This window comes from Salvelinus namaycush, chromosome 29, assembly GCF_016432855.1.
Source record: "Salvelinus namaycush isolate Seneca chromosome 29, SaNama_1.0, whole genome shotgun sequence".
In the NCBI taxonomy this organism is placed as follows: Eukaryota; Metazoa; Chordata; class Actinopteri; order Salmoniformes; family Salmonidae; genus Salvelinus; species Salvelinus namaycush.
Genome location: NC_052335.1, coordinates 16,570,982 through 16,598,599, shown reverse-complemented (window position 1 = coordinate 16,598,599; position 27,618 = coordinate 16,570,982). Strand labels below are relative to the sequence as shown.

Genomic DNA, 27,618 nt, shown 5'->3' with positions numbered 1-27,618 from the left:
ACATCCTTCTGGTCATGATGGGTAAATAACACGTTAGGAATCAACAAAATGCTGCATAATCTAGCGACAACCTCAAAGAAGCTTTTCATCAAAGGCAATTTCTTTTATGATTTGTCTGTCCGGTACACTGAACGCATCCCATCAAAAACACTTTGTCCTTCGTTGAGTTCAATCACGTACGTTTCATTGACAAAGTGGTGCTGGCTGTGCATAGGTACAGTGCAGAGCTTAACCCTTCTGTATCAAGTAGATCTCTTCCCCAATGCCTTTCCATTCAGCCTCTCACTTACAGTAATGAGAAATGGCAGAGATACTGTGTACTGGACTATGTGCTCAGTTGGCCTCCATGCTCCACGTTTCTACTTGGTCCAAGTATAAAAACGTGTGAACCAGACACATTCAGAACAACATGGAAACACAAAGGTCACTGCTATACAGGACTTCAGGTCTCATCTGGGAGGTTAGAAAGAGATTGCTCACTCTTCAAAGCACACATGATTTTGTCTACAGAGAGAGATTTAGAGAGCTGCATATGGTTCATAAAAGAGGGGTCAAAGCAATTTGGCGTACAGGAGTTGGTGCAAGATAACAACAATCAATAAGTAAGCCACAATTCTGACCGTGGCGTGAAATAAAATGTAGGTTTATCTCATAAACCACTGGTGCTCTTTTCAAGTAGCGCTATTATTGGCTGTATTTGATGGTACCAAATATATGATCTATATAACACACCTGTCACTCTCTTTCTGAGAGAACCGTTCCACGTGACATGTACTTTACAAGAAGAACAAAATGAAAAGAAAAAAGGACCCTCTATATGTCTAAGCACATTGTCAGAACTTACAAATACATAATCAGCAAGTCTAAAACAGTTTGATAAATGTAATCTCCCAATATTAACACTTTAATATGTGTTTAACAGGCACAATAGTGTTACCCTGGATAGGAATGTTAGAATAAAAAAACCAACAAAGAAAATGATCCCTTATGCGATAGCAATGGAGTACAACACTGCTATAGCAACAGGGACATATCACAATATAATTCATTATGATCTAAAGGAGGCTAATATGGATACTTTAACTGAAAATCAGAATCATCTTTAAAATCAACTACCTGCAAGTCATTAAAAAAAAATAAAACAAAAGGAATCCCCTATCGCTTTATACAGAATCAGTAGTATTGAGAGCAACCCTCACACATTCCCATAGAGAATGCAGAGACTGCCAGTCCAGCACAGTAGTTAGTAAGGCCTCGATCGTTTGTGTTGGCAAAAAAAAAAAAAAAAAAAAAAAGTAACAAAAAACATATACATCTGTATTTAATTACACCTTTCTAGAACTAGAAAACCTTAATATGTGCAAAAATGTAAATCTTACAAATGTGGAATAGGTTGATGATAACTAAAAGTATTATAGGAATGCCATCGTCCCCTTCCTGTTTGTACTTAGAGACAGACCGATAGGTGACTGATGTTCCAGGCTGATTGGGTCAGACTTCACGTCGAATGAACCATCTTCTTTAATTTCTCTATCTCCATCTGAAAGAGACAGACACACACACAGACACACAGAGAGACACACAGACAGACACCATTTTAACTAATTTCTCATGGGAAACCAGCACCGGATGCAATTCTGATAACATCATAGCTAACAGTCTCACAGGGAGGTACGTCGGTATCAGATCTTGAATGAAATTAAAGTCTTATTTCCACTTTTGGTCCAATTTAACCCATCCATACCATTTACAATATAAGTGTAAAACACACTGCCATTTCATGCTCAGTGTCATTTGAATACTAATATGTAGGTTGACTGACAACGGCAGAAATAAGCCACCATATGAAAATCTATTGCATTCATCAGAGAAAAGCTCTGACATAAATGGAATTCAAAAGGAGAGAGAGGCAGAGAGAGAGTCTGCACAGGCCTACCTCCCCTCACTGCTCCTGGGGAGGATGGACAAGGTTGGGGTATACTGGGTCCGACTCCGTGAGTAGTGCTTAGGGTTGTTGCGGTGACTGTATTACCGCCACACCAGCGGTCACGAGTTAAATTCCACGTGACTGTTTAGTCACGGTAACTAGGCTTCTCCAAGTGCTGATGCTGCTGATAGCAAGTTTGATAGGCTACTAATGACTAACTGCCTAGTACTCAGCACTCTGTTGTCAATCTAATCACTATGACAATGCAAATCTAATCGAAATTTAAATAAAACAATTCATGAGAGCCCATGAGCTCATGTGGCGCAACATTTCTATAGGCTATGCAACTGCGTGAGAAAACAGGCTAGGCCTACTATATGTATTTATCAACTTTCCTAATATTAAACACATTGCTTTGCAACAGGCGTATTGTATTCCTGGCAGCATTCAGATGAAAAAGCTCCTCAATTTGCTATTTAAGTGCATAGATGAGATGTATTTTTCCCCCTGTTCTGAGACAGGTGCATGATAACGGTCCATTCTAAATCAAAACTAAATTCACAAATATATTATTTAGTATATGTAAAGGCAAGTTTAAATTAAGAATAGTCTGATGGGGGACAACATTAGCCTATCACTTGTGAATGATGCCCAGCTTGCGTGCAGTAAGGCAAGAAACAGATCATATATTTGATTTGCGACTTTTTCAAATTACAGTCGCACACCTCATGTAGCCTAGCCCATAGGCCTGCCTATATGTTTTGATAAGGTTTGTATCACAACTAAAGTGGCCAAATAACTTCTTAAAATTAAGCAGATTCATCCAATTTACAACCGATGTAGAGCCGCCTAACTGGCAAATCCTGCATATAGCCTACTGCCGTGTACGCATTGCTGCGCTTATAATGTGAAGAAATAGCCTAATAGTTCACCAACATTTTAAGCTAAACGTTCTGATCTGTTGCAGCAGCTTTGTTGCTTTAAATGTTTTGTTGTTGATGCAAGTGGTTGTATTAATTTGGGATCTATCGCATCCCACAACTGTCCCAGACTATGTTTGGAATATTTATCTCGCACAGAAGGACAATAGAATGTCAACTTCTGTAATATGGGGGAATAGTAGATTGACAGGCTACTGCGTTTGCTGTTCGTTAGAACTCCTCATCTTGTTGGCTGACAAAAAGATGGACATTTCTTCTAACATCTTCAATATGCGCCTCAGAATTAGGTAAGGAAGCACGCAACTGCCTCCCCGATATGTTTGTCTTCTCTTGTAGCCTACTTCGGAGCTGAGATGCCTGTGAGAAGGACCCGATCACGTGACAGGCATTGGCTAATAAGAATTGTGAGTGAGAAGTGCTTCGGAGCACGGCAATTGGCTGCCAGGAGAAGGGAATTATAATTATTATATTCAGCTCAAGGGCACAACGGCCATTGCCCGCAAAAGGCATGGATTTTTTAGTGTGCATTGCCGCAGCGGAAATTCTAGGCATTATCATGTGCTTGTCAAATTGTGAATGAGAGACTGATGAAGTGTGCAGCCTGTGCAAGAAACAAAGCAGAGCTCAAATCATCATTAGAGTCGCAACATGGAGCCTTAGAATGTATTAAACATCTAAACATATAGCCCAACTTTGTATCAAATAAAGTTGCATAAATAACTCCAAATTAAGGATATAGGAGGACCTGTTTCTATGTTAACCGCATGTGCACACTCCCTCAGAAATTGTTTGGAGAAAATATAATTTAGATTTTATTCAGCTATGTTCAATTTTATTCTTCATACTATAAAATACTATAAAATAACGCAACGGAATTCAAAGCAAATGTCGTCTGTTAAATGAACTAGTGCAGCCCACAGCCGGGGCCTAACATAAGGACAACTCGGAGTATGCTATTCTGTTCTTCTGATATAGACTACATTTTCTTCATATCATGTTTCCTTAAACCTGTCAAAAATAAATACTGGATTTATTGTGATGGTGTAGGCTATATTACATGGATTTGAGACTTTTTGAAATGTAGATGTTCCAAAAGGTCTGCATCAGTGGTAGGCTGTGCGTGGAAGCCAGGAGATGCTAAATGTGTTTATGTAAATTAATGGTCAATTACCGTAAGACTGGCAGTTATTTGCTTGTCAATCACCGTCTGACAAAATGTCATGACCCCCACAGCCCTACTAGTGCTGAGTAGGGACATAAAGCATTCCACAGTGTGTATGAACCTCTGTCTTTCCAGCCCACCTCGCACCCGCTGACTGGACCTGACAAGCTGCGATGTAAAGACGGATACCGTCATCAACTTACCTGCAGGGCCACTCGTTTCAACCTCTCCTCATCCAGCTCGCTTCTCAGCTCTGCCATCTCTCTCCTGCAAAGCAAAGCCTAAATGTTTACAAGGCTCCTCAGAGATTGAACACATGACAGGCTAGCATCTGATCAACAATAAGATCACATCACCATTACTCTGCCTGAACAGGCTCCACTCACAAGCTCCAACAGTGACTCGCCTATATACAAGCCGTAGGGCACAAAAAAATAGGACAGTAGCTAAAATAATGCTCTGAAAAGGGTACACAAAGAACAATTTTGACTGATTTATGTAGCTAGCTTTATAATGAAGCTTTATCATCTAAACAAGGCAACATTTGTTTGGACATCTTAACAAAAACATAACGCTTCATTTGAAGAGTACAGAGTAAATAGTAGGAACTGAACAATACCAGATCTAAGGAAAATGGTAGTTAGTTACATTTGCTGGGTCTTGAGGAGCTCCACAGACAGCAGCAGTTCTTTCATTTGGCCTCTGAGGTCCTGCAGCTCAGACTTCCACTCCTCTGGCTCTGCCTTGGGCTTGGTCTCCGCGCTGGGGCCTGGGCTGGGGCTTCTGCGGCCAGGGGCCGAAGCCGCACTGGCCTTGAGCCCCTCTGACGGGGATGGGCTGGGCTTGGGGACGGGAGATTGGGAGTGTGAGCTGGGCATGGATGGCTGCGGAAGAAGGAGAGAGATGGTATAAAAATATTTTTGTCCTGGCTGTGACCTCCATTCTGAATGCTTTTGACTAACGAATGAAGTCAGTGTTTCTTTGTTCAAAATTAATCAAGTCAATTCTTCTGGTCGTAACATACCGTAAGTAGTCTTCAGCGACCAGCCATGACTGCTAGGAGGGAGCTACAGTAGCCATTTGAAACACTGTTGCAGAGCATTCAGTTCGTACTGTAGCTGTGGAAGGCTATTTCATTTGGATTGAACACAACTGATCCCCTGTTTCTCCCTCTGAAGTTATGTCAGGGGTACTTTAATATTGTGTTCTCCTGCCTCCCATCACCTCAGGATATAGTTTTCATTCATTTCCTTATTTTCCTCTGCCGAGAGGGTCAACATCTAATTTTAAAGGATTTAAATGTCCAAGGAGCCAAAGGGTATCTTTAATTCAACCTATAGAACTTTGTAGCCCACAGTTATGGGGCTTGATGCGCAGGGATTAGTCACTCGATTTAAGTGGTACAGGTAAACAGCTGGTGACCGCAGAGTCTGGTGGGTGCTTTGAGAGGGCCTCCAGTGGCACTGGCCTGCCCACACAGAGTCAGCGTGAGGTGCATGTCCGCTTTACTCCCCCACTGGGCATCTGAGGAAACGCTAACAAGACACACACGAGGATGGACATGAAGTTTTCATTAGAAACATGAGGATGCCCTCCGTTTGGCCTCTGTAGGACAACTAGCACCGTCTCCCAGTGTGACTAAAACCGGCCTTACACTGGGCCTGAGTGGATTTGTTGGATTGCAAAAGAGCATTATTTTGTGAATGCATGTGAATATCTGCGTGAGTGCGTGTGACTGCATGCGTGTAAATTATTAACTGGACGTATGTGTACGTACATCTTGTGTGACCTCAGGGAGCTTAATGCCAGAGGCTTACGACTGTGCTGTACTGGAGCCGGTGGGATGAGGGTTCATCAAGATAAGAGGGCTTTCATACAGTAAAAGGGTGGCTTACATACAGAGGGAGGGAGGGACGGCGAGAGGGATGCCAGGAGGAAAACAACCTGGCAGGAGGACGGCGCCTATTAGTGAGGGATTGCCCAGAGGAACAGAGCGGTCTCTATGATTTAACAGAAGATCACAAGACGGTTGCAGTTTTCCGAGGATGTATTAGTTAATATCTATAGACAAACCTGACTCAGTTTCTGAACTGAGACATATATTTTCTGTTCTTTTTGGGGTGTTGTATCGTCTATATTAATTCCTTGCTGAGTGCAAATATTGGCTGAAGTGACTAATTTGCAGCAATAGCATCCATTTGGGATGATTTGTATAGCAATAGAGATAGATCTAATGTGCATTTGGGCCATTGATTCAGACTCAGAAAACTTTATTGCCATACATACAAAATAGTTGTTCTGGAATGAGGTTGGTGTACCACACATACAAGTTCAATACAGGTTAGACACTAACCAATGCAATCAGACACGTCAATGTCATTGTTACCTTTCTTGCGTCTATCAACTTTGGCTTGGGGCGGTCCTCTTCGTCAAACTTGAAGGTTTTCTCCACGCTGATGTCCTTGTTTGGCTGAGAAGACAAACATACAAAACAGGTCTGCTCAGTAGTTGACACACCTTGCCAGACATTCTCACAGGCAGACTCACAGGCTTGTTAATCTGTTTCTAATGGAAGGCTTTCACATTACTCTTCAGGGAACTCAGTCAATCTCAGACAAATCAGAGCGACCTGACAGCTCTCCTCTCAGCCCTTCATGCAACTCAAATGTCTGCTATTCTGTTCTCAAATGTCTGATGTCTTTTCAAGTGGACATGTAGCAACCTGATCCCAATCTCACGTCAACTCCCCCGACCCATCATGAGGTTCAGATAAGGTGCGATATCTGTGTATGGAATGCGGTGATGTACATTTGCTGTTCAGATAGGGCCCGCAAGCCAAATGTGTTTTTGAGAGGAATTTGATGTGTAAACGTAATGTATGGAGCGAGATTAACGTGTGTGGTTTTGCAAGTCTGTGTGCAGAGTTGTGTCCTCAGCAGCGTGTTGGTATGTCTGTGTGCAGAGTTGTGTCCTCAGCAGCGTGTTGGTATGTCTGTGTGCAGAGTTGTGTCCTCAGCAGCGTGTTGGTATGTCTGTGTGCAGAGTTGTGTCCTCAGCAGCGTGTTGGTATGTCTGTGTGCAGAGTTGTGTCCTCAGCAGCGTGTTGGTATGTCTGTGTGCAGAGTTGTGTCCTCAGCAGCGTGTTGGTATGTCTGTGTGCAGAGTTGTGTCCTCAGCAGCGTGTTGGTATGTCTGTGTGCAGAGTTGTGTCCTCAGCAGCGTGTTGGTATGTCTGTGTGCAGAGTTGTGTCCTCAGCAGCGTGTTGGTATGTCTGTGTGCAGAGTTGTGTCCTCAGCAGCGTGTTGGTATGTCTGTGTGCAGAGTTGTGTCCTCAGCAGCGTGTTGGTATGTCTGTGTGCAGAGTTGTGTCCTCAGCAGCGTGTTGGTATGTCTGTGTACTCACAGAGTGGCCTCCTCCAAACTGAGCAGGAAGCCTCTTGCCAGCCATCTTTGGTCTGTTAGCGGTGGGGTGAGACAGCTTCTCAGAGGTAGACGACAGATCATCAAAGCTCATCAGGTCTTCAGAGACAGACCGAGACAGATACAGAGGGAGAGGTGTAAAGAGAAAAGTAAATAACAGCACTTTTCTTTACAAATGCAGACAGCAGAAAGATCATAGGCTTTTCATGAAATGGAACAAAGAACTGGATAGAAATAAGACGCTGCAACCAAAACCATTGAACAGTAGTTGTCATTCTATCGCCTTGTGTTTTCCTTTCAATGAGAAATAGAAGAACACAGGTTTTTCATCTGAAGAGACACAGTTCTGGGAAGAAGACCAACTAAGGAATGGGGCTGTAATCACATTTCATTGTTAAGATTTCATGGAGAATTGTACACACTGAAACTGCCACACAGTATGACAATCTTTGAGAAAAACATTAAGCACTATATAGTCCTACGGGTAACACATAATAAACCATTTAAGGCATTTATAAAATTGTGTGATCACCATTTATTAATCATTACTCCCACACTTATAAACCATTTAGTAATCATTAGTAAAGTATTTTTGCAGTCCCTAATCTAAAGTGAGAGCGATTTATATAAATACTTAATGTTTTGAGTAACCTGCAATTTCTCACAAAAAATGGGCATGCCATTGGTAGACATTCCAGCAATACCCGGTCAAAGAATAAGCAGAATGTTTAACGAAATATACACAAATGTGAGAATAACTAGCTTAGTAACAATAACAAATGCGGGAGTAATGATTCATATTTTTTAATTTTTATGAATGCCTTATAAATGGATTATTAGGTACCCTTAAAATGAAGTGTTAACGTCCTATATAAAGACTATAGGCAGGACTTTTAGTAACATTGCAGAACTCCCAGGGGAGTCAAGTTGACATAAAGGAGAATGAGGAGGAGTGTTTTTCCCTGTTTGTTTTCACACCCTAATCCCACGGGGCAAATGACCTATGGTTTTAGCAGCTCTTTTGATGCTTTTAGCGGCGTGGGTCACAGACACGACTCCCCAGGAAACTTCTACCTCCATGATGTCATGATTCTGAGAACTCACCTCGCCTAAACTCCCTTGTCTTCCCTTAGATCGATCTCCATCCCTTTATCTCTTCCTAAAGGCTTTTCTCTTGTGTATTCCTGTTTGTGATTGTCCTTGGCATGACATGAGAGGTGATGTAAACATAGCCAACCTCCATCCCTCTTTCTCATCCTCTTTTATCCCGCCATCCTCCTCCTCTCTCCCTCTATCATCCAAAAACCTATTCACCCATGGGTTTAGAGGATTAAATCAACACATTAGCGACACAAACTCTAAAAATAAAAACTAAGTATTTTAGTAATTTGGGATTTTACGGACAAAGCTGTCAATATATCTTACAGCATTTGATCATGTGTTACAGTAGGCCTGAATTGCTTCAGAGAGGAAATCGTGATGCTGAAATTAAACCAGTCGATTTTGAATTCGTTTGAGTTTACGGATGTCTCCTGTTGCATCTGTGATGCAGTGTGAATCTACCGGTATGTGTCAAAGGGCAAACCAAACACATGAAATATGCATAATGTTAGTAAAAAACTAAGCTCTTAATGGACACAAAAAGCATACTGGACTTTTTAAATGTTGGAAGGAATTTTTTTAAAGAATGTCCCCGAATCAACCTTTAAAGAAAAAAGAACAAAGGCAACAGTAAACATGTCGTCGCCCACAAATGAATATCTGAATTATTAAAAAGGGGTTTCAGCTCATCCCCCTCTTTTTAGGTCAGTGTTTCCTGTTCTTGGGAACATTACTCCAACAGCCTGTTGTGGCAGGAGGAGTAATCCACAACTCCAATATGGATCTACTGCACTAATCCTCAGTTGAGATAGAACACCATCAGCCAGGAGCAACTCATCCCAAAACTCAATTAAAAACAGAGGGACCTACTGCAGAATGCTACACACACACACACACACACACACAACTGGTGCTGGTGGTACGCAGGAGTGAATGACTGCCCCCTCTCATTGAAGCCACGGAAGTTAAAGGCCGACCCTGGTACTGCAGGCAGTTAGCATCCCCCATTCTAGTGATTGAAAAAATGGCAATCTTGTGGTCAATCTCCGTGCAAAAAAAAACAAATTCGAAGACAATCATGGTCCCAATAATTGTTTCTAATACACCAGATGTCCTTGAACTGATTATCGCACACAGAAGTAGTTAAGGACAATTTAGTTGCTAATGGCACCCTGCAGTACCTCGGTCTGCCTCGGTTACTCAATGAGAGGGAGCAGCACTGAGCTAGCCTGCAACATCACTCCCCAGAGTAGCTCAAACCGCACATGTTATGTCTCCATGAGACGCCATCTTAACCGACTACATTAGTCTTCAATGCACTATTGCGTCTTCACATAAGCATGAATGGTGTCACGTGATCGATGGCTTTGTCCATTGATATACAGTCATTGGTGGTACTCCACATGGACAGGCACACAGACACTTTAAATGTGACATAGTGGAGGGCCATAAACAACTCGTTGGGGTCATAACTGTAGGTAGGTACTGCTAATAGATGCAGAAACAATAAGGTCTGCACACACTGAAGAAAAAGCATCATTACCGAAATGTCTATAAGCAAGTATTGAACTGTAAAATGAATGAAGTAAGCTCTTTATTTTTGAAAAACAAAAGTACGTAGCCCTTTACACTCGTAGCCGTATGTAGGTTGAAAATGGCTGATCTGGGCACTGATAAGTGTCTAAATTGGAACACAGTGGCTGTACAGTAATATGCTATAAATGTCAGAGCTCTGGCTCTGCGCTTCACAGCTCTGTATGGGTTTTGACTGACAGCCGTTCTGAACATGAGCATCACACGCGACAAGTTGCCCCCCTTCCTCCCATTAATTGGGCAACTTTTGGAAAAAAAAGTGTTGTCCGGGTGAGGGAAATGCTGTAAATTAAGAGGACTCAATCTATTTTGAAAGATAAGACATTTAGGATTAAAATAAATACAGATTTGATGTCATACAAGCAAGCCAAACACCTGTAAGTCCAAATGTGCACTTCCCATTCTCCATATCATGTCATATACAGTGTCAACATTTATGATCACTGTGTTCGATGTACAGTTAAAAAGATGACATCGCGTCATACCCTGGGATGTTCTGAACACAATTAGCGTGTGTGTGTCTATTGTGACAAGCTTTCAAATTATGCCCTCCTGACCCAGATCAGTATTTAAAATGGACCGTTCTAGGATTGCGTGAAACAGCAATTGTGTGGATGGCGGGGATGCAGGCTTGTGTTCCAAACAAAACTACAAGTGAGCTTGCTCTTGTTCCTCAACAGCACAGCTAGGAGTTTAAAAAAAAGCACCCTGTGACTCTTCTTTGAGTCATTGAAACCTCCAAACAGTGCTCTTTTAATTGCCACCATGCTTATGCATTTTCATATTTCTTCTGTACGAAACATTTAAATGCAGCCCTATCAATATAGGCCAAATCCCACGAGTGTAAAGGAACTTTATTTTACCACAGCTATATAGACTAACTGGTTTTACGCATTTCATATTTTTTTTAATTTAAACAGGCAAATTCTTATTTACAATGACGGCCTACACAGGCCAAACCCGGATGACGCTGGGCCAATTGCGTGACGCCCTATGGGACTCCCAATCACGGCCGGTTGTGATACAGCCTGGATTCGAACGAGGGTGTCTGTCGCCTCATTAGACCGCTGCGCCACTCAGGAGGTTTTACACATAAAGAAACATTCAACCTAATAAGCTGGAAGAGTATATATGGTTTTATAGATGAAACGTGATCCTGCATTTGGAGTAAGCTGAGCATAACTAATAATGATGTCACAGAGCTGTATAAATTGTGAATATATATATATAAATTGTGAATATATATATATATATATATATATATATATATATATATATATATATATATATATAAATAATCGGACCCCTTATGAACGTTTCATTGCATGCCTTGTTATAAAGGTTTTACTGCAAGGAATTTCTTCAAAATAAAAAGTGGAGCCATACATACCCATGTCAAGGGCTTTGTCCCCCCAGTCACCCGACAGCGTTTTTGGTTTGCTGGGTAACGTTGGCTCAAAGTCAGACTTTGGAAGTGTGGAAGGCACCTCTCCATTGTGCCTGTAGAGGAGGGGGATAACAACAATAACAGTAGCAAAACATTACTAGAGCTGTAAACAGTAGTGGCAGTAATACAATCCTGATGGCTGGAGTTATAGGTACATTATGTTAGGAATGCAACTGGATTTCAAAGGCCTTTGTGCTACATACACATTGAGACTTAAATACCAAAACAGGAAATATATTTTCAGCGTGAATGCAATCATTTCGAAGCCATAAACAAATGCCTGACAAACTAAATATACTGGTTATTAATATTGTTGTAGTTTGAAGCTGTTCCTCCTCAAATGCATCTATACTACCACAGCAGACCTACTATCCATCGACATTGTATACGTTAGACTAGTTTCTAGAGTATATGGTACCTGCCTGGCACCCTGGCCTCACTCAAACCCTGACTGCTCAGCTGGAGAGGGTCCAGAAGGAAGCGTGCAGCATAATTCTGGGAGAGTCGTACACCAGCTATGGGGAAGCCCATGAAACCTTAGGAATCATGTCCTGGGAGAACTGATGGAAGCAGATCTGCCTGACATTTGCTAAATCTTGGCAGAGCTCCCAGTTTGCAGACTGGCTCCCCCCAACCAGACAGCAGGTCACTGGACGTAACCCACAACATCCACAAACTGAACACTCCCATGACACAGACAAGCTGCTATCAGAACTCTCCCATCCCATACTTCCCTAAACTGATCAACGCATACACACACACACACACACACACACACCATACAGCCCAGATGCCTAAGAAATGCCTACATAACTCTTGTATTTTATAAAGCGGTCACCCCAAACCTTGCTATTGTTGCTTTGTATACATTGCATATTTTAAATGGTATCATATTAAACGTTTATGCTAGTTTAGGATTTTACTATTGTATTATTAGGATTGTAAATTGGTGTACAACTTGTCTATGACTGCGAATTTGCCAATAAAACCTACTACAGCACAATGTTGTCCTTCCTCAAGTGAATATCCAATATGAACAAAGGGAAAGCTGGAAGAACAGGGGGACGGGTAGAGGATGGGAGGCTTACTTGGCCCCTAGGGAGGGTGCGAGAGGCTTGTCTGGACGTTTTGGGGGGAGGACGCCTGGTTTACCCTTGCCTGGCGGGGGTACAGGTTTCTTGGGCGGGACCAGAGGGGCAGTAGGCTTTGACAGTTTTTGATCCGTCTTGTCACCTTCACACACACACACACACACACAGACAGAGAGAGAGAGAGAGAGAGACAGAAATTGAGTCAGAATGATCATTGTGATAAAATATTTCACATTGTATGCACTGTACACATTTCAAGATCATGGAGGTTGCACGAGGTCCTGGTTGTTTTAGGCACATTCATTCTTCATTCTCGGCTGCCAGGACATGTAAGCATCAACTATTCCCAGGGATATTCCACTGAAATATTAAAATAGACAACCCCTAATCTCATTAGGGAAATGCTTCATTCCTGACAGAGAAATAAACAAACAACGTTGTGACAAATTATTCATATGGATAGAGAGCGATAAGATATGCAAAGCAGGAACAAGTGTAAAACAGCAAGGTGTTTCTTTTAGCTAATCGAGGCCTAGAGAGAAGGGAAGTGTCACCCTGTCCCTGGAGTCATCCTTTGAAAGGGGTTAGTGCCAGGGCGAAGGAAAGCTTTTCAGCCACCCTGAGGACTGCCAGTGACATCACTTCTGTAGCGTACAGTGAATGTGTGTAAGTGCAGCACTTCACGTTAATACCAAAGCGCCTTCGTGCATGAAATGGGCAAATGTGCAAGAAGCCCAGAGGTAAGCCAAAAACAGACACATATAATCTAGGCTAAAGCACTGCTAATAAAGGCCTGTCACAATGGATTGCCTGGAAGAGAAAACATGCAGTAGCCGTCCGCTCACTGTCACATTGTCCCTCCATGTACCCTGATGACATAACGCTACATGTACATTTAAAAAAATATATTTTACCTTTAACTAGGCAAGTCAGTTAAGAACAAATTCTTATTTACAATGACGGCCTACCCCGGCCAAACCCGGATGACGCAGGGGCCAATAGTGCGCCACCCTATGAGACTTCCAATAACATCCGTTAACTCATCCAATATCAGACTAAAACCCTGGAGCTACGATTGCTTTTTATATCTAAGGGAACTTTAGGATGAAACTAAAAGAAAACTTACATTAAACTCATAAAAAGCTAAACACTTAGGCTAAATGTATATTTTTGTTAATTACCTGACACTTATCCAGAGTTACTAAGTAAAAAATAAAGTACAGGACATATAAATTAGAAGTTAATTGCTAAGTATATACTGAACAAAAATAAACACAACATGCTACAATTTCAAAGGTTTTACTGTGTTTCAGTCCAAATAAGGAAATAAAATCAATTTAAATAAATTCATTAGGCCCTAATCTATGGATTTCACATGACTGGGAATACAAAAACGCATCTGTTGGTCACAGATACTGTACATAAAAAATAAAAAAAAGTATGGGCTTGGATCAGAAAACCCGTCAGATTCTGGTGCGACCACCATTTGCCTCATGCAGCGCGACACATCTTCTTGACATCAGGCTGTTTATTGTGGTGTAGAATGTTGTCCTACTGCTCTTCAATGGCTGTGCGAAGTTGCTGGATATGGGCGGGAAACTGGAACACGCTGTCGTACACGTCGATCCAGAGCATCCAAAACATGCTCAATGGGTGGCATGTCTGGTGAGTGTGCAGGCGAGACATTTTCAGCTTCCAGGAATTGTGTACAGATCCTTGCGACATTGGGCCGTGCATTATAATGCTGAAACATGAGGTGATGGTGGCGGATTAATGGGCCTCAGGATTTCATCACGGTATCTCTGTGCTTCACCATGGGGCACTCTGTTCACAACGTTGACATCAGCAAACCATACATGTGTTCTGCGGTTGTGAGGCCGGTTGGAAGTACTGTAAAATTCATTCTCTAAAACACCGTTGGAGGCGGCTTATGGTAAAGAAATTAACATTTCATTATCTGTAACAGCGCTGGTGGACATTCCTGCAGTCAGCATGCCAATTGCACACTCCCTTAAAACATCCATGGAATTATGTTGTGTGACAGAACTGCACATTTTAGAGAGGCCTTTATATTGTCCCCAGCACAAGGTGCACGTGTGTAATGATCATGCTGTTTAAAATCAGCTTCTACATATGCCACAACTTGGCAAAGAAGAAATGCTCAATAAAACAGGGATGTAAACAAATGTGTGCACAAAAGTTTGAGTGTAATGCATTTGGAACATTTTTGGGCTATTTTATTTCAGCTCATGAAACATTGGACCAAAATGTTACACGTTGCGTTTATATTTTTGTTCAGTGTATATTAGGCTTCTGGTTTTCTTGACTCACATAATGTGCCGTTAGCACGGCGGTCCAACATGATTCAAGCCTGTCTCGAGGTTGAGATACATCTGCACACACAAGCTGATAGTTCTGGAACTAATTCATTGATAGCACCTTAACCCCATGAGCTATGAAATGTTGCTATTGATGGGTACTTACATACTGCATGACTGATTATAACATTAAGTATTCAAATACAATTACATTTTATGTAACTTGTATTTGTCACATGCTTCGTAAACAACAGGTGTAGATTAACAGTGAAGTGCTTACTTAGGACCCATCCCAACAATGCAAAGAGAAAGAAAATAGAGAAATAATAGAAAGAAATACACAATGAGTAATGATAACTTGGCTATATACACAGGGTACCAGTACCGAGTCGATGTGCAGGGGTATGAAGTAATTGGAGGTAGATATGTACAATATAGGTAGGGATAAAGTGACTTAGGCAACAGGATAGGTAATAAACAGTAACAGCAGCGTATGCAATGAGTAAAACAATAAGTGCAAAAAGGGTCAATGCATATAGTTAACCAATAGCTACCAGAACTAACTGTTTAGCGGTCTTATGGCGTGGGGGTAGAAGCTGTGCATGGTCCTGTTGGTTCCAGACTTGGTGCATAGGTTCCGCTTGCCGTGCGGTAGCAGAGAGTACATTCTATGACTTCGGTGACTGGAGTTTTTAAGGCCTTATTCTTACACCGCCTGGTATAGAGGTCCTTAATGGCAGGGAGCTCAGTCCCAGTGATGTACTGGGCGGAACACACCACCCTCTGTAGCGCCTTGAAGATGGATGCCAAGCAGTTGCCATACCAGGTGGTGATGCAGCCAGTCAAGATGCTCTCAATGGAGAAGCTGTAGAACGTTTTGAGGATCGGAGGGCCCATACCAAATCTTTTCGGCCTCCTGAGGGGCCACAACTGTGTTGTTGTGTAAGGACCATGATAATTCCTCTGCCCTATGTTTCCTGTAGTCCACGATCAGCTCCTTTTTCTTGCTGACGTTGAGTGGGAGGTCAGGTCTCTGACCTCCTCCCTATAGGCAGTCTCTGTCATCAGTGATCAGGCCTACTACCATTGTGTTGTCGGCAAAATTAATGATGGTGTTTGAGTCGTGCTTGGCCACGCAGTCATGGGTGAACAGGGAGTACAGGAGGGGACTAAGCACGAGGGGGCCCCGTGTTGAGGATCAGCGTGGCGGATGTGTTGTTGCCTACCCTCACCACCTGGGGGTTGCCAGTCAGAAAGTCCAGGATTTAGTTGCAAAGGGAGGTGTTTAATCCCAGGGTCCTTAGCTTAGTAATGAGCTTGGAGGGTACTATGGTGTTGAACGCTGAGTTCTAGTCAATAAACAGCATTCTCACATAGGTGTTCCTTTTGTCCAGGTGGGAAAGGGCAGTGTGGAGTGCAATAGAGATTGCATCATCTGTGGATCTGTTGGGGTGGTATGCAAATTGGAGTGGGTCCAGGGTGACTGGGATGATGGTGTTGATGGGAGACATGAACAGCCTTTCAAAGCAGTTCATGGTTACAGATGTGAATGCTACGGGGCGAGTCATTTAGACAGGTTATTTTGGCGTTCTTGGGCACAGTGATTATCGTGGTCAGCTTGAAACATAGGTATTACAGATTGGGTCAGCGAAGAGAAGACACTTCGAAGACACTTGCCAGCTGGTCAGCGCACTCTCTGAGTATGCAACCTGGTAATCCGTCTGGCCCTGTGGCCTTTTGAATGTTGGGAATGTTAGGCCTTGTGAATGTTAGGGCTGACTAATCCTTGGGCATTGTTCTTTGTGTTCCTGGACCATTTGCCATGCAGCCCCAGGTGACAGAGAGCACATAAATGAGGGCTAAGCCTACAGTAACATGTTGGTAGAAATGAGGTAAAACGGATTTCAGTTTCCTGCATTAAAATCACCGGCGACTATGAGCACCGCCTCCGGGTGAGCATTTCCTTGTTTGCTTATGGCCCTATATAGCTCGTTGAGTGTGGTATTAGTGCCAGCATAAGTTTGTGCTGGTAAATAGACAGCTACGAAAAATATAGATGAAAACTCTCTTGGTAATGTAGTGGAAGAATGAGAGAAGGTGATACTCACACCTGGTGACTGGCTGGGGCCGAGGCCCAGCGTGATGACTCAATCCCAATTCATGGCATTGTTTAATGACATACCATCTGTGGGCTACCACAGGGGTCAAACACCTTATCTGTGGCAATTTAGAGGAAGAGACATTCTCACTGAAGTCCTGGGGTCACTTACGCCAGGAAAGGTGGAGAAACTGATGAAAAAAAACTTTAATTGGCAAAATGAATGTTACTGTGTGAATTTAATTGCCATGTTTGGATTGTTTCAAGTGTTCAGAAATAGTTATGAATGTTGATATGCTTCATTGTACTGCAAGTGCTCTGGATTGAGCGATACAGAGAAATTGTGTTATTCTGTTCATCGGAAGGCGGATAGTTCAAAGAGGAGTGATACAGGGGTGTGTTCTTACTGTATCATACAGTGTTGAGGTGTGGTGATTAGATTAGAGAATGCGTGTGAAGTTAATGACTTTGTTTGAATGTTTTTGGTCATGCAAAGTGATGTTAATTAGACGATGGGAGATACTGGGATTTGGCGCTTTTGGAAGAATAAAAGCTGGGTTTAAACATTGTACATCAGGAGATCGGTTTACCAATGACGCTATGATCGTTTGTATGTCATACAGGTGAAATTGTTTTTTCTTCTTTTTATAGTGAAGATTTCTGGTATGTACTATTTTTTTTATTGTATTCGTATTGTGTAACTGTAAAACATCGCATTACTTTTAAATGGATACGAACTGTAGTCCTCACATTTGAATAATATTCCTTTAATTATTTGGTGAAATGTCTAATGGTAAATTTAATTCACAATTTACATAGCATATATACCTGGTCTCTACCTGTGCATCTCTGAGCTAAGGTTTACTCAATAATTAAATGCGAAGACATCGATTGCAAGATATTAGCTCCTTGTTGCTTAGCCTCTTAATAATTGCAAAACAGTTAACCTAGACACGTGCATCTTATAGTATTCCGAGTGGCGGCGCAAGGCTAGCAACCTTGGCTATACCCACTGGATACGATTATGGGCCTAAAGCAGTCACAGCATAATGGAGTAAGATTGATGTGTAGTTTATTATTACTATATACAAACTAAATGTTTGGATCATTTCCATCCACCTACATAAGTGACTCATCCAATTGATTGGGGATGTCCTATATCACACTACAGAAATAGTGTGGTCTACATCTTATCATGAGGTATTCTAACTCAGGTGAGCAGAACCTCGAGACATCCTTAACATACGATGGAAGTTTGCTTGTCCACAAAAATGATGGATGTAATATTGAATCGCGATGGATTCACAATTGATTGATTCACCATTGAATTACGTAAAAGTGTTGCAGAGACGGAGTATGGGCCTGAAAACACACACACAAAAGTCAGAAGACAGGCCTGTGATATGTCTTCAGCAGATAGATCCACCTCCTTATTTCTTATAATAAGTGACTAATTACAGAGACAACTTAATCACCGTGTTAACAGCACACTCACAACAAACACTTTGTCCAACCTTACGTCTGACAATTGTTAACAACCTCTCCAGCCTTCTTATGCAAATCAGTGTTCCCTTTCGCTTCCCCTCTCTCAAATCATAGATTAGGCCCAATCGAGTTGACTTATTTGATTAGTACCCTGGAAGAAGAGTGCGTTAATTGTAAACATGAACATCCCAGAGACATTGGTCAGGAAGCTGATTGCCTGTTCATAAAACATGCTGAAAAAGTAGCACATTGCTGTAGAGCAACAGCGTCAGTGACACAATTCACATTAAATGACCAGACAATGGGCTGCAGCTGACTGTTCTGAAACCAACAGGGATTATGGCTGAGCGATATGGCCTAAAAATCACAGAGGCTTTTCAAATTTATGGGCGATTCACAAAATATATCTAGATTTTTTTTTTTTTTTTTTTACGTTCTCTCTAAATAAGCTCAGTTGCACAATTAAAGGTAAAAAAAACAACAGAATTTGTTACAAATTTAACCAAAAATATGCACAATGCACATCCACTAAAATGACCAACTTCTGGAAGCAGGCAATTTAGAAAACAAGCCCACCTGGTAGTGAGTAACCAGCTAATCGTTATATTTAAAGTCTAGCCAACTTGGATCTATTTGCTTGCTAACAATGAATACACCCTCCTGTCAGTCTCCAACTGTTTGAACAACAGCCTGTTCACTAAGATATTGAAATCAACCGGACTACCTGGATAAGGTGCTTATTTCTCAGAATGAGAACGCGTTGCCAATTCCTTATATACACACACAAGTAAACGTGTCTTTATATGCTCATTGTACATTTATAAAAACAGATTAGAAAGATAGCCCATACAGTGCTTTCGGAAAGTATTCAGATCCCTTTACTTTTTCCACATTTTGTTACGTTACAGCCTTATTCTAAAAGGAATAAAATACAGATCCTCAGCAATCTACACAAAATACCCCATAATGGCAAAGCGAAAACAGGTTAGGAATTTTATGCAAATGTATTAAAAATAAAAAATTGAAATGCCTTATTTACATGTATTCTGATCCTTTGCTATGAGACTCAAAACGCAGCTCAGATGCATCCTGTTTCCATTGATCATCCTTGATGTTTCTCCAACTTTATTGGAGTCCACCCGTGGTAAATTCAATTGATTGGACAAAAGACACCTAAAGACTCTCAGACCATGAGAAACAAGATTCTCTGTTCTGATGAAACCAAGATTGAAGTCTTTGGCCTGAATGCCAAGCGTCACATCTGGAGGAAACCTGGCACCATCCCTACTGTGAAGCATGGCGGTGGCAGCATCATGCTGTGGGGATGTTTTTCAAAGGCAGGGACTGGGAGACTAGTCAGGATCGAGGCAAAGATGAACGGAGCAAAGTACAGAGAGATCCTTGATGAAAACCTGCTCCAGAGTTCTCAGGACCTCAGACTTGGGCGAAGGTTCACCTACCGACAGGGCAATGACCCTAAGTACACAGCCAAGACAATGCAGGAGTGGTTTCGGGACAAATCTCTGAATGTCCTTGAGTGGCCCAGCCAGAGCCCAGACTAGAACCCAATCGAACATCTCTGGAGACCTCAAATTAGCTCTGTAATGACACACTCTATCCAACCTGACAGAGGTTGACAGGATCTGCAGAGAATGGGAGAAACCCAAATACAGGTGTACCAAGCTTATAGCGTCATACCCAAGAAGACTCAATGCTGTAATTGCTGCCAAAGGTGCTTCAACAAAGTACTAAGTAAAGGGTCTGAATATTTCAGTTACATTAGCAAAAACACATTTTGCTTTATCATTATGGAGTATTGTGTGTAGATTGATGAGGATTATAAAAATTAAAAAAACATTTAGAATAAGGCTGTAACGTAACAAAATGTGTAAAAAGTCAAGGGGTCTGAATACTTTCCTACGGCACTGTAAGTCAGTGGATAAAATGCTGCTAGCAGTATGTGGTACCGCAATGCTGTGCACGACAGAAACTGAGGAATAATGTTCGACAATCTTGTTCAATGATACTCGTCTTAGTAGGGTCTGCTCTGTTTCACATTTTAGGAGTTGATACATAAAAAGGGTATCATCACAAAAGGTTAAGTTCTCCTCTATTACAGAAAAAATAATGTCTCAATGCGTTTTCGTGGTCCATATGACCGATTATGTTGGACCAAACCTCAAATGTAAATAGCAAGTTGAAGTTGCTTGTTGTCAGAGAGGAAGACGATCTTTCGTCTTTGTTGTGAGTGGCAGGGGGTTGGGCTTGATGTCTGAGTGGGAAGGTGCGCAGTGCACACAGCACAGAAGGAGCGAAGGAGACGAGACCAAAAAGACAAACAATAATAAAAATGGAAAGAAATTGAAACCGCGATTCTCACGATACAGGCATTTGGAACACCGCACTAAAACAAATTCAAATTAATTTAATATATCGAATCAATATATATATTGGCCCTACGCTCCCACACACTTCCAAAGAGATGCATAATGTCTCCTATCATAGAATTTCTATAGGATCAATTATTAAAACCATTCATATTATATGTGAAGTGGAGGCCAAAGTGCTCTCAAATTTCTGATTGCAATTCACTGTACATCTGATTGTCCAATAAGTGTGTAAACCACTTGTTAATAAAGAGAAGGCTGAAGAGGACACGAGTTGTTTTTATCCAAGACGACACGACGCCCAACATGTGAAATGAAAAGATCAGACTGTTTTCCTCTAATAGCCTGTGGTAGGATATGCTATGGTCAGGTAGGCATAGCAGGACCGGTGCAGGTGCTGCTCACTGACTAAGTGAGGGGACCAAAAGGATATTTGCATCATCATTTCCCTACAAGTGGATCAACTGTCAACACAAACACTACAAGGATGTGAATCCCTGTGTTTCTCTTGATCTGTATTTCTCTTGATCTGTCTGTCTTGAGTCTAGACCCTTGGGATCAGCTTTAGTGAGCATATACAGTTAGTTATTCATGAAGTTATTCATGTGATTTTAAGAGGGGCCCAAACACAAAGGCAAATGTCAAAATTAGAGCTTACATCTTCCAGGTGCAAATGCTCAAGCCAGAGCAAACTCTTCATTGGTGTGAGACTTGAGACTATTTTATACTATACGGAGACGAAAGGGTCGGCACGTAGCAGTGTCGCTTTTTCGTAACTACACACACACACACACACACAACCGGGCCAGGTTGTGTAGTAACACTAATATAAAATGTATGTGATATCTGAGAGAATGTGATCGGTGTGAGCCTATTGACCTCATCTGGAGAGCCACGTCCCTTGGAGCTGATTGGAGGGTGGGAAGTGTTGGCAGCACCCAGAGAGGAGAGGGGAAAGGTTTCTCACCCCTTAATGGGAAAGGGCAGGTAGGTGGAAGGATGGGGAAGAGGGCGAACCTTACCTCTGTCCTCAGGATGCGGATGCAGGGGCTTCTTGTCAGCCAACGGGACCTCGGGTTTGCGAGCTGAAAAGCGAAACATGTTCCTGTTGGTTAGTAACGTCCTCCTCTCTTTACAATCGCTCTACGAGTCCATGAGGGCAGCCACTTGTATACAGAGCAAACTGAACAGACATTCTGCAAGCAGGAGGAGGATGTGAGACACTCAAGTGTTTCCTGTGCAGACTAAAGCAAGAGAACAGAAATCTTTGCAGTGCTCTGCAAGCACCTGAAACGTCAGATGTTTCCTAGATATGAGGCGTTCTTGCAATAAGTATTAACACCCTTTGGAAACATGAACCTAAAAGAACAGAAAACTCAGATTTTTTCCAATCAACACAGGGATACATCAATGATGTCGCTCTCGCTGCTGGTGATTCTTTGATCCACCTCTACGCAGACGACACCATTCTGCATACCTCTGGCCCATCTTTGGACACTGTGTTAACTAACCTCCAGACGAGCTTCTATGCCATACAACTCTCCTTCCGTGGCCTCCAACTCCTCTTAAATGCAAGTAAAACTAAATGCATGCTCTTCAACCGTTGCTGCCCGCACCTGCCCGCCCGTCCAGCATCACTACTCTGGACGGTTCTGACTTAGGTATTTGTAGTTGTCCACATATTCAGGTGTCTGGTTACTCTCCTTCCAGAGTCACATTAAACATCTCCAATCCAAAATTAAATCTAGAATCGGCATCCTATTTCGCAACAAAGCATCCTTCACTCATGCTGCCAAACATACCCTCGTAAAACTGACCATCCTACCGATCCTCGACTTCGGCGATGTCATTTACAAAATAGCCTCCAACACTCTACTCAACAAATTGGATGCAGTCTATCACAGTGCCATCCGTTTTGTCACCAAAGCCCCATATACTACCCACCACTGCGACCTGTATGCTCTTATTGGCTGGCCCTCGCTTCATACTCGTCACCAAACCCACTGGCTCCAGGTCATCGACAAGTCTCTGCTTGGTAAAGCCCCGCCTTATCTCAGCTCACTGGTCACCATAGCAGCACCCACCTGTAGCACGCGCTCCACCAGGTATATCTCACTGGTCACCCCCAAAGCCAATTCTTCCTTTGGCCGCCTACCCTTCCAGTTCTCTGCTGCCAATGACTGGAACGAACTGCAAAAATCTCTGAAGCTGGAGACTCTTACCTCCCTCACTAGCTTTAAGCACCAGCTGTCAGAGCAGCTCACAGATGACTGCACCTGTACATAGCCCATCTGTAAATAGCCCAGCCAACTACCTCATCCCCCATACTGTATGTTTGTTTACTCCATGTGTAACTCTGTTGTTGTTGTATGTGTCGAACTGCTTTGCTTTATCCTGGCCAGGTCGCAGTTGCAAATGAGAACTTGTTCTCAACTAGCCTACCTGGTTAAATAATGGTGAAATAAAAAAAAGACAGATATCTAGGTGAAAGGTGCTTGATAGAATAGCCAAGTCAATCTACACACAATACCTCATAATGACAAAGCAAAAACAGGTTTTTAGAAATGTTTGCTAATTTATAAATTAGGCAGCGATTACAGCATTGAATCTTCTTGGGTATGACGCTACAAGCTTGGCACACCTGTATTTGTGAAGTTTCTCCCATTCTTCTCTGCAGATCCTGTCAAGCTCTGTCATGTTGGCTGGGCAGCTATTTTGAGGTCTCTCCTGAGATGTTCGATTGGGTTCAAGTCCAGGCTCTGGCTGGGCCACTCAAGGACATTCAGAGACTTGTCCCGAAACCACTCCTGCATTGTCTTGGCTGTGTGATTAGGGTCGTTGTCCTGTCGGTAGGTGAACCTTCGCCCCAGTCTGAGGTCCTGAGAACTCTGGAGCAGGTTTTCATCAAGGATCTCTGTACTTAGCTCTGTTCATCTTTCCCTCGATCCTGACTAGTCTCCCAGTCCCTGCAGTTGAAAAACATCCCCACAGCATGATGCTGCCACCACCATGCTTCACAGTAGGGATGGTGCCAGGTTTCCTCCAGATGTGACGCTTGGAATTCAGGCCAAAGAGATCAATCTTGGTTTCATCAGACCAGAGAATCTTGTTCTCATGGTCTGAAAGTCTTTAGGTGTCTTTTGGCAAACTCCAAGGGGGCTGTCATTTGCCTTTTACTGAGGATGGCTTCTGTCTGGCCACTCTACCATAAAGGCCTGACTGGAGGAGTGCTGCAGAGATGGTTGTCCTTCTGGAAGGTTCTCCCATCTCCACAGAGGAACTCTGTCAGAGTGACCAACAGGTTCTTGGTCACCTCCGTGACCAAGGCCTTTCGCCCCCGATTGCTCTAGGATGAGTCTTGGTGGTTCCAAACATCTTCCCTGTAAGAATGATGGAAGTCACTGTGTTCTTGGGGACCTTCAATGCTGCAGAAATGTTTTGGTACCCTTCCCCAGATCTGTGCCTTGACACAATCCTGTCTCTGAGCTCTACGGACAATTCCTTCGACCTCATGGCTGGGTTTTTGCTCTGACATGCACTGTCAACTGTGGGACCTAATATATACAGGTGTGTGCGCCTTTCCAAATCATGTCCAATGAATTGAATTTACCACAGGTGGACTCCAATCAAGTTGTGGAAACATCTCAAGGATGACCGATGGAAACAGGATGCACCCGAGCTCAATTTCAAGTCTAATAGCAAAGGAGCTGAACACTTATGTAAATAAGGCATTTGTTTTTTATTTTCAAAAAAATTGCAAATATTTCTAAAAACCTGTTTTTACTTTGTCATTATGGGGTAGTGTGTAGATTGCTGAGGATTTGATTTGATTTAATCCATTTTAGAATAAGGCTGTAACATAACAAAATGTGGAAAAAGTCAAGGGGTAGGAATACTTTAAAGGCACTGTATCATGTTAACCAACGACTGCAAATCATCAATTTTCTGTGACATGGTTTAAAAAAATTCAAAGTTCCTTACTCATGATGATTAATTTGTGTGTACCGCTTTAAGAGCTTCCCATGATCAGTAGAAGAAAAAAAATGAAGGTCCCATGAAATGTGTCTTTACTTTTGAACGGTTTGGGCTAGAGACAAGTGGTTTTCTGCATTGTAATAGCGCAACCACAGACACAAAGCAATGCTCCGTTTGTTTCTATGGCAGAGGCTGTGTTAGAGCTAAGCCTAAATCAGACTTGCCTGCGCCAATGGTTCTCAGAGACTAAATAAAATGATAAAATAACTTGGCTTGTGATGCGCGCCCCTTTAATTAAGGATGCACCCCTTTTCAATGTTCGTCTAAAATGACCCAAATCTAACTGCATGTAGCTCAGGATATGCATATTCATGATACTATTTGAAAGGAAACACTGAAGTTAGTGGAAATGTGAAATTAAGGCAAGAATATATAAAACATTAGATCTGGTAAAAGATAATACAAAGAAAAATACGTGTTTTTTTTGTACCATCATCTTTGAAATGCAAGAGAAAGGCCATAATGAATTATTCTAGCCCAGGCGCAGTTTAGACTCTGGCCACTAGATGGCAGCAGTGTATGTCCAACGTTTTAGACAGATCCAATGAACTATTGCGTATCTATTCAAAATGTTGTATCAAGACTGCCCAAATGTGCCTAATTGGTTTATTCATACATTTTCAAGTTCATAATTGTGCCCTCTCCTCAAACAATAGCATGGTATTATTTCACTGTAATAGCTACTGTAAATTGGACAGTACAGTTAGATTAACAAGAATTTAAGCTTTCTGCCCGTATCAGATATGTCTATGTCCTGGGATTTTGTTTTGTTTCTTACAAGCTCATGCTAATCACATTAGCCTACGTTAGCTCAATCATCACAAGGTCGGGACACCGATCCTGTAGAGGTTAAACGATACAAATTTGACATCAGCATGAGCGCACCGGACTTGAAACAACGATACAGATGTTAACATGCTCCCAAATCAAAATTCCATGTTAATTCCACAGGTCCTGTTTTTAAAAAAAAATTTAAGTGAGTGTTACATTTGTTAAAATCAAGATTAGGAAAAGTTTTGCGGCACACCTCATTGAAAACCACCGCTCTAGAGATGTAGATCTATGGCAAAGTTAAGACCTCCGGGTATAGTGGGTTTTATCGCTTTAACAGCCGGGATGTGGGACCTAGACTACAGTGGGCCATTAGACAGGAGTCAAAGGCTCCTAAATATCTACATGCATCACATCTCTGTTCACCTTGGCAGACAATCGAGGATACAGATCTGGACTGAATTTACAACATGGTACAAAAAAGTTGGGGAATTCATAGATGTTTATTTTCCCTGAATCCCAAACCCCTCAGGGTCGTAGTGCAACACAGTCCTCCCAGTTCAAGGCAGGAAGTGCATTAATTAATAATGTCACAATTTAGCCCCCCCCCGGAGCTTCACAGCTATCGCCGTCACCACTTCTGAGAAAATCGTTCCAATCTATAAATCATTTTGAGCAAGCGAGGAAGCGATTAGAACACTCCACCTCTCCATCGCATTCTTTCTGGCCATTACCCCCAAGACCGGTTGCCTTCTCAACCAAACCGATGGAGACGTGAACGACTAACTACAATCATGATCACCTCTGGAGCATTCATAACAAGAGATTATGATATTAGGTGACAGGGTGCACTGATAGACAAGCAGAGGTACATGTTTGTGTTCTTCTGCCCATATTGATTGATAATGTACTAACACTCGGCAAGATACGACACCAGTGGGGAAGTTTGAAAACGTAGTGAAGAGTCGCATGCAAAACCACAGGTTCCTGCTTCTTGGAAACTAACACTGAAAGACAAGTCATCCACCGCCTGCCTCTCTGTTAAATGAAAGCGATGTACTTTTACCAAGGGCGCAACTTTGTTTTAGAAGTGGGGGGGACATCATTATTATTTTTAATCCAGTCGGATAAACACTCCAAACTGCTTACCCGACCGCTCGGAGGTGTCTGCATGGTTCTAAAGCACACCCTTACCTCGTTGTGTATCACATTACAATAAAAAAAAACTGGGGGGGGGGCACAAATGCCATTTCAGAATGTGATACAGACAAGTCCCGTCCCCAGAGAAAGTTGCGCCCCTGAATTTTACAATCGTAGACATGATCATCTAAAAAGGAGGTTGACGACGGTCACACGTTCATTATAAGCAGGCCTTACCTATGCTTTTTGATGGTGGGGGTGGCTTCTTGGGTCTCTGAAAAACAAAAAGTAGGTCAATGTGACAGAGGACTTCTCATTCAGCTACTGTAGCCCTCATTAGTTTAAATATGAACAGACTCCCAGCAGATGCACCATGATGGCCAACAAGCAGAGCGCGAAAGAGCACTTCATTGCTCCACTGTTTTCAGTTTAACATTCAGCGAATATGTTCAAAATGACAGTACGTAGTGAGGTAACAAGTCAAGCCTTTTTCTAAAGAAAAGCAACCCAAAATACCTGGAGTTACACAAGCTGACAAGTCATAATGCACTGACAGGACAACAATAAGGACAGGCAAAAGGCTTATTTAAGCATAGAGAAAAAAAATGTATTAAGGTGTGGGAGTGTCTCTCTGCATCTAGCTACTTGAATAGGCGCTATGGCAACAAAGAAAGGTGCCCTGGGTTTAACAGTTTGTTCAA

General features: G+C 42.3%; 1 protein-coding gene across 1 annotated transcript in view; it reads right to left on the bottom strand.

Annotated features, from left to right (window-relative positions):
• Positions 1 to 1,321: 1,321 nt before the first annotated feature.
• The window catches only part of LOC120024575 (CD2-associated protein), a 71,701-nt gene continuing 45,404 nt past the window's right edge, over positions 1,322 to 27,618 (bottom strand). Inside the window, exons 11-19 of the mRNA XM_038968859.1 lie at positions 27,155 to 27,191; positions 21,994 to 22,056; positions 12,681 to 12,825; positions 11,536 to 11,645; positions 7,435 to 7,550; positions 6,417 to 6,500; positions 4,679 to 4,914; positions 4,234 to 4,297; positions 1,322 to 1,540 (exon numbers count right to left, since the gene is read on the bottom strand). Coding sequence (XP_038824787.1) covers positions 1,499 to 1,540; positions 4,234 to 4,297; positions 4,679 to 4,914; positions 6,417 to 6,500; positions 7,435 to 7,550; positions 11,536 to 11,645; positions 12,681 to 12,825; positions 21,994 to 22,056; positions 27,155 to 27,191 — 897 coding nt within the window. The 3' untranslated portion in view covers positions 1,322 to 1,498. The remainder of the gene's footprint in view (positions 1,541 to 4,233; positions 4,298 to 4,678; positions 4,915 to 6,416; positions 6,501 to 7,434; positions 7,551 to 11,535; positions 11,646 to 12,680; positions 12,826 to 21,993; positions 22,057 to 27,154; positions 27,192 to 27,618) is intronic.